Source organism: Coffea eugenioides, unplaced genomic scaffold (genome assembly GCF_003713205.1).
Source record: "Coffea eugenioides isolate CCC68of unplaced genomic scaffold, Ceug_1.0 ScVebR1_783;HRSCAF=1520, whole genome shotgun sequence".
Taxonomy (NCBI): Eukaryota; Viridiplantae; Streptophyta; class Magnoliopsida; order Gentianales; family Rubiaceae; genus Coffea; species Coffea eugenioides.
The window spans coordinates 19,240-31,792 of NW_020864652.1; the positions used below are offsets into that span (position 1 = coordinate 19,240).

At 37.8% G+C, this 12,553-nt stretch overlaps 2 protein-coding genes across 2 annotated transcripts; both read right to left on the bottom strand.

Annotated features, from left to right (window-relative positions):
* Positions 1-512: 512 nt before the first annotated feature.
* LOC113758903 (probable pectinesterase/pectinesterase inhibitor 46) lies at positions 513-2,488 on the bottom strand. The gene is made up of 2 exons (XM_027301580.1): positions 1,444-2,488; positions 513-1,192 (listed from the first exon to the last, which is right to left on the bottom strand). Exons 1-2 carry the CDS (start codon positions 2,486-2,488, stop codon positions 513-515), a joined length of 1,725 nt encoding a protein of 574 aa, XP_027157381.1.
* Positions 2,489-5,989: 3,501 nt separating this feature from the next.
* LOC113758904 (endoglucanase 5-like) lies at positions 5,990-9,368 on the bottom strand. Its single transcript, XM_027301581.1, is given in 9 exon segments — positions 5,990-6,375; positions 6,935-7,268; positions 7,378-7,541; positions 7,770-7,893; positions 8,028-8,192; positions 8,287-8,373; positions 8,482-8,682; positions 8,777-8,989; positions 9,156-9,368. Coding segments are annotated over 9 exon segments (1,887 nt in total).
* Between the last annotated feature and the right edge of the window lie 3,185 nt (positions 9,369-12,553).

Sequence of the window (12,553 nt, forward strand, 5' to 3'; positions counted from 1 at the left end):
TTATAAACAAGTCCTAGCTATGTGTCGTCATTATGTATCTATATCCACTTGGTGCTGCGGTTGCCCGAATTGTGCCCAAGTCAAAATTCCTGATCAATAACGTTCTAAAAAAATTCAATTCCAATGGGATCTTTTTCCTCTTATTACTACCATGCAAAATTTTTTGGAGGTTAATTGTTTCCCCATAAAGGTTTGCTTCCATTATTTGCCTATTTGGGAAGGGGGTCTTCTAAATTTCTAGTCCTCCCTCCCACAGGCAGACAGGAAACGTTACCTCTTACACTTTCTGCATAACAGTCACTAGTAAGTACATTTTATTTTAGTGAATATATGGATGAAATTGAGCTCTCAAAACTTTTCGAAATTTAATTATTCGCAAGGAATCAATTATCATCAGTTACAAATAAAACAATGCAATACCAAAAACTTCAAATCCAAAATGAGCCAAAAAATTGAAACGACTGGAAGCTATACACCCATGCGTATAGATAGAGCACCATAATCCCATCAATTTAAAGACTTGATTTGTAAGTAACACCTGCTGCAGGAAGCCACTTGTCTCCACTGATGAACGACTTCACTGCGAACTTGCCAACTTGTTTAGCATTCAGATTCAGCTTCAATCCCTTCCACTTTACCCTATTCTTGATGACAGCCCCGGGGCCATTGTTCTGATACTCAACATAGAATATGGTGTCCGGTGCAGAAGTTCCCACCCACGGTAACCATCCTGTCGGGTGGATCAGATTGCCCATCGTGGTTTGCATATAAACAGTTGTGGAATAGTTTTTCCAAGGTCGACCCAAGAATGTGTTCACCCCGGTGAGGTTCCCTGATGGCCAGATGGTGCAGTTGTGTATCGAAATGCCGGTGTTCTGATTAGGGTCGATCTTCCCTTGAGCTGTGATGGTGTTCTGCTGGCCAAGCATTGGTGTCCTGGGAAGAATGTTGCAGTTCTGGAGGACCACGGCTGCGTTTCCGAAGATGAAATCAACTGTTCCGTAGATGCTGCATTCGCGGTAGAATTGACGATTGGAATTAGCGTAGAGGGTGTCTTGGAATGCATCCATGGCACAGCGGTAGAAAACTGACTCGTCCGCAGTTGACATCAGTGCCACAGCTTGATGCTTGGCTGCACCTGCAGTATTCTGGAATCCCATATCACGAGCGATGAAACCCTTACCAAATACGGCTGCACACACCAGAAAAAAGGGAAGAAAAACGGATTCCATTATTAGTAGTACATCGATCCTTGCTAGTATTTCTATATAATTACTCATGTAACCTGCACTCTATCTCTTTGATTTTCTACAGGCTATATTTTATGTTTTGTTTAATTTCAGTTTTTTTTCTCTCCTGATTCCTGAATTAATCTAATTACATTTGTGCTATACATATTCTTTACAAAACTTAATTCAGCAACTAATGCATGTGAAAACTTACCAAATGTTGCGGATTGAAAGGTAGGAGTTCCATCCACAAAATTGAGTCTGCCAGATACGATAGTAGCATTCTTTCCATCGCCAATCATGACAACGTTCCACATGTTTTTCTCAACCCTTACATTTTCCACGTAAATCCCTTTCTTCACATAGATCACAAACCTCTTCTTACTCTTTTCAGGCACGACTTTAAGGGCTGCACCGATTGTTTTGTACTTTCCCGAACCATCTTTAGCCACCACAGCATCAGCCTTTATTTGTGAAGCTTTAGCCTGGAGAAGTTTTCTGTCCACGGACGACAACCAGATCGGTTCTTGTTCATGATTGAAAGAACTCAGCAGACGTCGTCCAATGGAGCCCAGATTCCCGATTGATGCTACCGAAGACTCCAGCGAGCTAACTATAGCAAGACTGTTGCTCGTGTACTCGGTGGAGTTTCTAAGTTTCTCAGAGACAAGATCGCTCAAGTTCAATCCGGGTGCTGCAGCACGTAAATCGTCGATGCAAGTCTGCTGGTAAGTACCTGCAGAACTTAGCCAGGTTCTGAAACCATCGAAAGCCTCAAGCAACGTAGTGTCCTGAACCGTTAACGAGCTGTTGAGATGATCCAATGCAAGAGAAAGTAGCTCTTGGCAACTTTCGAGTGCCGCAAGGGCCATTTTGTCAGTGACATTGAGCTTATCAACCGCACCCTGAGATGCTCTGGAGAGCTCATTTAAGGCGACCTCAACGGACAATTTGAAGATATCTTGAGGCTTAATGTTGCCGGACTTAATCAGGGGAGAGAGGCTGTTGTAGCAGGAATCAGGATACAAAGTTACACTGCAGGCAGCCTTGATGGAGGTGGAAATAGACGACTGATCATCAGTACTGCTGGTGCCCTTGTTATTGTGAGATACGCCTCCAAAAACAGCAGCAACGACAACAGCAACGAGAACAACGGAAGACAAGGCAATGATGGTGATTCTCTTCCGTGTTTTCCGGCGAGCCAGGAGCCTCTCTTGATCAGCTTCATTGACTTTGCCATAGGGGTTGAGAGAGGCCATGGTGCGTAATTGGTTGACTTTTGTACAGCTGAACTGGAGAGGTAACTTGTTTGTGGTTTGTGTTGTGTGATAGATAGATTGATTGTTGGAAGGCTCAAGTCAGAGAGATTGTATATATATATATATATACAAAGGGGATGTGATGCTGCGGCATATTTTCATTTCTTTATGTATATTGCAATCAGATCCATCCATTAATTAGAAAATTAATGGAACATGGTTTTACGTGCAAGGCATTACCCTTTACGCGGTATGTGGGAAGACATGATCAACTACTAACTCATCAGGGTTCTTATCATGTTCTCTGTCTCCAGAATTCTGAGAAAGCCTTTTGGCATGCCAAAAATGGTAATGGAAATGGATCCACCATTCAAAAGTAGCAGTAATCGAAAACGAGGATGGCAAAACCAATGTTTTGAAACTCAGACCGTTGATTGACTCAGTAGAGTGTTCGGATTGAGGTTCAATCGATCGGATCGGTTCAATTCTAGTTCAATAAATTTTTTAAAAAATAATTTATATAAATATATATGCACAAAATAAGACATGCATTGGACTAATTTAAGACTTTATATGGTGAAAAGTTTAATATTTTTCAAAGAACTTGGATTTTCACAAATAAATTTTTAAAATTATAAGTTGAAACAAATAAATTTCATTTCAATTTTAATTGAATTTATTAAAAAAATAATCTTGTATCCAACCCAAAAATACCACAATATTCTAAAATTATACAAAATTTATGTCTATGAGAATTAGACATTGTGAGTTTAAATTTTGATTCACATTTTTTATATTTAAAGATTGCAACTTAAAAAAAAAAGAATATTGGAGTTTGGAGGAAGTCAGGAAAATAGGAAACAGAGATACAAACTTGATAAGAGGCAAAAAATGAGAAGGAAGTGAGTGGATGTGACATTTAATAATTAGTCTTTAATGTTAAGGAAAATCTATTCTTTTTTTAATTTTTTTTTTCCAATTTAATAGACAAAAAAACCGTTGGTTCAACAGTTCAATTCGGTTCACACGGTTCAATCCTGATTTTAAGTCTAGTTAATTCAAAATATGAAAGCTACAACCGGTTCGCAATCTGATCGGTCGAACCGGCCGATTCAGTTTGATTTTCAAAACACTGGTCAAAGCACGATAATCTTTTACCCACAAATGTCTAATGTCAACCAAGAAGACATATGCGTGTGTGTGTCTGTATATATAGCCTTTTAAACTAATTCATCTTGTAAGTTTGGCCTAGCTAGTAAAGCTACCAACCTTTTATTCTGAAGTTGGTAAAGTTGCCTTAAAATCTGATAAATTCTTGTTCCATTATGCTGAAGTTTGTCAGGTATTTTAACAGCATAGACAAACTTCTCAATTACAAAATTTCACCGTTTGCTCCGTAATTGACAATTACATTCGTAAATGTGAATCACAAATTGGTTTCTAGACCAAAGTTACAAAATAGGATTAATCAAAATTAGTAATTAAAATACGAGCTAAATTTATTTCAAAGTAAATTTTGGTACAACCCTCCAAAAAATATATACATATATATGTATATGTATATCCATCTTTTAGTTCAAATTAGGCATGGCCACGGTTCCAGAACCGGCGGTTCTGGTTCTTCAAAGAGGTAGAACCAGAACCGCACCATATAAGATGGTTCTGGTTCTGATTCCAGAACCGGCGGTTCTGGTTCTTCAAAGAGGTAGAACCAGAACCGCATAGTTCTGATTTCGATTCCTTATGGTTCCGGTTCCGGTTCCGGTTCCGGTTCCGTATGGTTGTTTCTTTCTTCCGTTGAGAGCCCCCGAGAGCAAAAATTGAAGAAGCTCCCTTTTTCTCTTCAAATACAAGCTTTTTCTTTGGAGCCCTTCTTTGCAATTTTTTCCTCTTGGATCCATTGAGAGCTTGGTCAAAAGGTTGTGGTGGATCATGATGATCATCATGATGTCTCTACTTTTATTATTTTTTATATTAATTATTTTTAATTTTTTTAACGGTTCTGGAACCGGCGGTTCTGGTTCTGGTTCTATTTTTTAGAGAACCAGAACCGGAACCTTTATCCAAGGTTATACTACGGTTCTGGTTCCGATTCTGGTCCGGTTCCAAACGGTCCGGTTCTCGGTTCCAAATGGAACCATGGCCATGCCTAGTTCGAATACATTGAACCGGAGTACTGGATTGGGCCTATTGCTGGGCAGGAAAGGAAATGTCTCGTTTATAAAATGTTTCTTTGGGACTTCACCGACGTGCACACTTTTGTGTTTCGAACCAGCATATGACATGGTATCTGAAATTTATGTCTTCTATGTTTGTTTGCAATATCCGAAAATTATGTTTATTTACATTAAAACGGAGTACAAATTTTCAACTTGTGTAATGCCTTGTATGATGTCTCAAACAATTGTTAATGACGAGGGATGATTTATACGTTCTCTCCCTGCTAAAATCTCTGTTTTAGTAGAATGGATTGCGTAACGATGATGACAAATAAGTTCGACTTCAAGTATTGCTAAATGTCTTCATTGGAATGATTAGTGTCTTAATCTTATTTCTTCCCTTTCCAATACTAGCATATTAATTAGTGCGTGCTTCATAAAATTATGCTAATTGAAAATTAGATCAATGACGCACCGACTTTCAACAGAAGAAGTACAAGGAGCCATACCCAAAATTTGAGTGACTAAATTGAGATAAGTAGAAAGTATCAGGGACCAAATAATAATAATAACAATAGTATGTCGAAATTAATATTACGTCCCAAACGTGAAACAGTTTAACGCTCAAACCCAAAAACCCGCGAGTGACTTCCCTAGTTAGCAATTACTGAGTTGAAGGAACAGGCTAACTACTTGAAGGGTTATGAGTTCATGTAGCTCTAGTAGTCTCTGTGATTTGCATGTATGCCATTCAAGTCTATCTTTTTCTTTTCTTCATGGTTAGGTCAAGTCGGTTGGAAAATAATCAAATAACATCTGCTGTCATTGTCATGCACACAACATTGCTCTTGGTGCTTGCAATGCCAAAACTGGAAAATACAGATTACTACATTTTATTTAAGCATAAATTAAGATTTATTTGGCTCCTCTATACATAATTGATCCATTTTCAAGCTGGTGCCTAAGATAGCTGCTGCCTGCTGAGAATGAGTGTTTTGTATTAACTATTAACGGCATGTGAACTGCCTACGCGTTGATTTCAAACCATTAATTGGAATTTGGACAGGCAAAAGGGCATGCCTGAAGTTGAAAGATGTGTTGTATCGGGAGATTAGATATGAGCAGTGATTATAGATAGAGCACTATATTTTCATTGATGTGCAGTTTGGTTAAAAAAGGTGTCATGCAATGATCAGTCAACAACTTCTTTTAGTCATTGATCCCCGAAAGGAGTAAAAGGGTGGCGTAAGAAGTAGAAAAAATTCAACAAAATTAATACAGAGAATCAGGAACAAAAACTGTTTGGTCAATCATCAGGGTAATCTGAATCCTCCCTCGTTCATTAATGATAGCTTTGAACTGAAACCTTGGCTTGTGCCCCTCCTTGAACATATACAACGGTGCAATCTGAACCAGGTTTCAATACTTTCAACCATTGTGGAAGCTCATATATGTCCTTCTCTTGTGTTGGGTTGAGGCCCCATAATGATCCGGTAAGATTTTCAAATTTCAGCTTCAGATCGGTAATGGGCTTCTGTGATGTATTCTTGATTATCACCTTGTGGCGATAATATGTCATTTTTCCAATTGTCCATGACTTAGTTATTGAGTGGAAGAAATGAACAGGAACATCTGCATGAAGAAGATTTTGTGTGGTGACTTTGTAGTAACTTAGAGAAGAAGATTATTTGTATTTATCCATAGGAAAGACACAGGTATATGATATCTCTTCGGTATCACTAATGGTCAAGCGTTTTTTTGGTTCATGGTCATCAAAATGGATTAGCTTTGGTTGGTTTATGAGCAATAGTTAATGATCAGGACCATGAAACTTGTTGCCACAATTTTTAGTTCACGCAGAAAGAATTTTCCAGCTACACACCTGGGTTTTTCTGGTATGGTTTGGGTAGGTCATGATGGGTAGAACCTGTAAAAGAGGACAAAAGTCCATCAGCTTTTCTAATAAACTCTGAAATGAGGAGTCTACAGTGACGTTAGATGATTGTAAAAGCTTTTGTATTGTATTTTCAGAGGATAACTATGGAATCATAAATCATAACAGGAAACAAATATTCAGATGTATGTCTGGTTCTCACCAGGAGTGTTTGGGTGTGGTTTTTGAGACACTGGAGAATGGTAACCTGCAGAAAAATACAACATTATGCAAAAAGGTCGAGAGGAAAAAGCAAGAACATTGATTAGATTCTGTAAATTCAACTTGTACTCTGCAGGTTGATAAGCATTCAACTTGGCTCAAGATTTTGAAGAGTTCATCTAGGTATTTTACCCGAATTTCCAGAAAGAGATTGCAATCTGGAGAAGAGTCCAATGAGAGGAGCTACACCAGATATTGTTGGTTCTGTTTGCTCATAGTTAGACCGATCATCAAAGAACGCATCGTTGTTATTTGGACCTCCAACAAGGGCTCCATATATGACATTTGGATTTGGCTCAGGACGTCTGTACCAGCTTTCGAATCCTTGTACACATCCAACAACAGATTGAAGGGCAAAAACGGAGGCAATGGAAGAACCCCTGTGGTGAACGTGGATGGGGTAGTTTTGACCATAACCAACAACGTAGCTCATAGATTTCGGATTTTTACCCAGAAAGTAATCAGCCTGCAACCAATGTGCCAGCAGAAAGATCAGTTTAAGCCATTTATTAGAGAGAAGTAATCATTGACTTTAGGAGATCAGAATTTCAAAGTAATCAGGCAGTCATGCATGCCTGTGATTTAGCAAAACTGAGGAGATCCTGAGGTTGGATTTGGGCTTCAGGACACTTGAGTATGGAATTCCCCATTGTGAGATAATCAGAGTAGACAGCTAGGAGAAATGCAGCAGATGCAGCATACTGCATATTGTTCCACTCCCTCACATAGACTAGGCCACCTGAATTAGATTGATAAATATCAATGCAGGAATTTATGGAGTCCTGATTCTATAAACAGAAATTTTTCATTTGATTCCTAAATATATCTTGAAATAATCACATATTTTTGGATTTTGACTTTTCAGTTGAACCAATTTTTTTTTGGAAGTAGACATCTTTTGTTAACGTACTTCACATTTGAGATCCAGAACTTGAATCACATTAAGATTTACGGCAAATTTACTGACCGGGAGTGGTGGCCACATTGTAACCATCATTCTTTTGCATGCAAGCGCATGCAAAGAAATCTGCTTTAGCTTGATATTGTTGTAGAGTGGAAGTGTATGCTCTACCAGCTCCATCCAATAATACCTACGTACAGAGTGAGAAGGGGAGACCATAATCAGTCATTTCGAATGATAGCCAACCCTCCGTCTATGGCATTGTACAATGGATCATGCTTTGAATCTGTTGATATTCATCTCTTGTTTAAAAAAACAGTATACCTTTGAGAGCAGAATCTGGATACCAGCGTATTTGGTGTCCCAGGAAAATTCTCTGACAGCCCAACCAGTTCCACCCATAGAAACAGCATTGTCCACAACATATTTCAGGTAGTACTCATCATCTGTTGCTCTATATAGCCATGTGGCTGCCCACAGAAGTTCATCCTGCACCATTTATATGTGGAACAAATTAACTAATTTTGTAAGGCAACATAGAATGATGAGAGGATTCTGTGATGCAAAGCGATAAAATACTGACCGAATAACCAGATGAGGTATAGAACTGCTTAGCGCATTGGATGGAATCGTCGTACTTTCCTCTGAAGCTATCAGCAAATGAGAAAAGCTGTAGAATCCAGCCACGTTATAAATAATTATTGAGACTTATATCATTATGCAGTAAGGGCCTGCCTTGAACTATTATTGCACTGATCATTAATTCAGCATATCTGACCTGTTTTGCGTGGACTAACAGAAGACTTGAGTAAGAAGAGTTGTAAGGCTTAAAAGCCAAAGAAGCAGCAGCCAAGGCAGCTGCAGTTTCACCAGCAAGGTCTGAGCCCGGGTGCTCGGGGTCAAGCTTGTAAGCAGTCCTCGGGGTTGTCATGTCTTCAGCTCTCTCCCAGCAGTAATGATCGGATACCCCGTCCCCCACCTGAAACTCATCCATCAGGCCACTATCATACAAGCAAGCATTCGAGAATTCCCTCTCTTTTTTTTTTTTGCCCATCTTAATTTTGTAAGCATACCTGTCCCCAGAGGACATTAGGCTGGGGATGAGCTTTGATGAAATAATCAGTACCCCATTTGATGGCAGCCAAAGTGTGTCCCATCTGGTTCAGACGAACAATCTCATTCCTGTACTCAATAGCCCCCCATGAAAGCATCGTCATTGTAAATGCCATTGGTAGCCCGAACTTCACATGATCTCCTGCATCGTAGTAACCCCCTACCAAGTTTACCTGCCCATGCAAAATTATTTATTTTCCACAAACACATAAATCGAGGATGATTCGAGAAAGTACATATGTTAATTTGTTATATATTTATGCTCCTAAAGAGAGAGAGAAAGAGAGACAAAAAAGAAGAAGAAGAAGAAGAAGAAGACAGACGTGAGAGGGAACTTACTCCTTGAAGAAAACCATCCTTGAGTCCCGAGTCACCGCGCCATTTTACACGTTGATTCGGAGGTAATTTGCCAGACCTTTGTGCTTCAAGAAACAGCAAGGTCTTGTCCAGGGCGTCTCCATAGTCGAAGCATGAAACCCTGCAGGCTGCCTGAAAAACGAGAATACCAACTAACATGGCCAAAAGGGCTTGTGAACCACCTAACTTGGCCATCTTTGTATCTCTCTTCAGAAAATGGAAAGGTGTAGAAGATTTTTGCTTAATTGGATGAATAATTCTCCCAATTTCACACCCTATATATATATACGGGACGTAGGAGGAGAATTATATCAATTATGGTCTGATGATTTTCTTCTCTCCATAATAATTAGTGTTGAGGAAAGGAAGGGGTGGTAGCCTCCACGTTCATGTAATGAAGGAAAGCTTAACATAGAGGCGAGCTCCCCACGTTGTGTTGCATTCCATGTTTACCAACTTAATCACATATATATAAATACGGGCATTGACATTGTAATTCGTCCCAGCAAGTCAAATTTAATAACCTTTAATCATACTGCTTTATATTGTGTTATTGGTCAAACTGGAACTAAATAATAGGGTAATTTACACAATCACACCAAATCCGCTTTTAATTGTCTCCGAGCTTTCTTCACTTACCTCTCGAAATCATTTTACTTGCAGTTTTCTATTTTGCTCCCTCGTCTTTTTTTTTTTTGGTAAGAAAAAGAACTAATATTAAGTTTAGAAGAGTTGTCAAATATAGTCATCTTAGGTATTGCAAGACCCCCTTTTTTTTTTTTTTCCTTGCAGCATATTTAACTTAACTTATCCTACCTCTATCCCTACATTGGGAGGAACCTATTCTAGGGAGTAATCCAACTAAACCCTAAACCCTAAACCCTAAACTAATAGAACCTGACATAGACTGAATTACCATCAGATCAGATGGGTGCACCACACCACAAAATAAAAATGTAGAGAACCGATTGTTTGAGTGATGGAGTTGTAGACAACAAAATCAAGAGACTGAACAGCTCCCTCTTTGGCCAATGTGTCAGCACATCGATTGTCTTCGCTCCCTTTGACTAAAAACTTTTAGCGCTTTTAAACATTTGGCCTCAAATTCGGTAGAAATTATCCTCATTTTTTCCCTTCTTTTCACTGTTGCTAATGATTGATTTTGCATGGTTTTCAGTTTGTTTTCTTTTGATTTTGAGACCACACACTTTTCTTTTTTTTTAAAAAAAAATGTATGAGGCCTTGAATCTAGGGCCCTGTTTGGCAAGTGAGTTTTTTGAGTGTTTATCTAAAACTTTACTAGTTATGTAAATTTTAACAAAATTTTGAATATTTTTTTTTAATTTTGAAGTGTATATTTTAAAAACTTGAGCATTTTGAAGTTACGTATTAAAATTTTTAAAAAACTTAGCAACAAATGGCAAAAAACTGTCTGCCCTACAAGGGCCTAATTTCTTACTTAGAAATTAGAATTGCTTCCCCTTTATCACTCAACCCAACCTTCACTTTCCCTATTTTGAGACCAGACTTTGAATTTCACTGAAATAAACCATAAAATAAAATAAAAGTCTCACGTCACGTGCAAGCTTGGACGTTAAATGTAAATCAAATTTTTTTGAAGGAAACAAATTTTGATAAGAATTTCCTGCTTCAATTCTTAGTTCGTCCGTATAACATTCTTAAGGTTGATTTCATTATTTGAAACTAATAATTGGATTAAATTTATGTTATCTTTGAGTTTTCAAATTGTCAAATAGTTCTTGATTGCACATTTTGAAAACAGTATATCTATTGGATGCCCACATCAATCCGGATTGAGGTTTGGATCTTATTTTCCAAAACTAATAAGATTTGGGTAGGCCTGTCAACAGGCTGGGTTTTGATCCAAACCCAACCCAACCCTGCTTAATATTTTCAGGTATGGGTATAGTTACAATTCCGTTTATCCGGACCCAACTCGGGCACGTTTATGCTAATCTAAAAACGGATCAGATACGGAATATTGGATTCCGACATCGGTTCAACCCAGACCCGTTTGAATAAGTAATTATTTTGATAATATATTTGAATATTTAATATTTGTTTGGATCTTTTAGAATTTGTAATTTGTAGGCATTAGAATAATTATCTAAAATAATTTGTGATTTTTAATTAGAATTTGTGGTGTGCAATTAATATTTGTTTAGAAAGATATTTTCTTCATTTTTTTCGCCTAAATTTTTTTGGTTGGGTATATCCGACTCGTATTCGGACCCGGATCCGAAAAGAATAGGTTTAAGACTTATCGGGTATCTGGGTCGAATCCAAAACAAGTATAGCTAAGCGGGTCCGGGATCCGGAATATTGAATTTCGACCCGTACTCGACCCATTGATAGCCCTAGATTTGGGTCTATATATGAAAATAAGGATGGCAACGAGTCAAGTATTTTTGAAAATTTCTCTTACTAAATCCTAACCCACATAGTATTTCACCAAATCCTATCAAGTAGTTGTGAGGACTTGGAAATTCACCTATATTTTCCTTATAATTCCCTTATTTTGAATAAGTTAATTTATAAATTTCTTTTACTACCAATTTACTCTCTCAATAGGTATAATAGATACTATAATCGAGAGTTTACCTATACGTTTATAGTTAGCGTAAACTAAGGTTTTTGTGCACTTTGATCGTGTGATCACTTGGTGAGGTGTGTGTACTAAATTTGGTGAATAAGAGCAAGTATTAAGTAAGAGGAAATGTGTGATTAGAAGTACTAATAATAAGTTAGTGAATCATAACTTAAAACACAAGTATGAGCGAGTTAAGGAAAATAGGTTTGAACCGACGTGTACCATTTGTTACCGATTGAGTACACCACATGACCACTACTTTCTTACCCTAGTTTTCTTGTTTTTATTTCACCTAATCCTCCCTAAATTACCCCTTAATCCAGCCATCTTTGTTGACTAAGGAAAAGGAAAGAAAAAAAAAAGAGAGAAACTTGGTTTTGACAAGTATCAAAGATCCAAGGGTTGGTTGACCAAATGAGTTTTCTTTCTTCTTATCTTTCTTCTTTGTTCATTTTTCTTCATTTCCTTCTTGTGTTGGCCAAAAATTGGGAGAGAAAAATAAGAGAGGAGAACTTCCAACTTCATCTTGATTTAGCATTGTTTAAGTTGAAATCTTAAAATCTAAACCGATTAAACTAGCACCAAGAAGCTAAGAAAACTTGTTGTGGAGTTGTTTGGAGAGGAAAGCTTTTATTCTTCACTTTCTTCAAGTGTTTTGGAAGGTATAAGTCTAAAAATTTCTTTTTCTTTCTTATTTTAGCAAAGTATGGGATAGATGACTTGAATCTTGAATTATGTTGGATGATACTCTAGTTTTGGTGAAAATTAG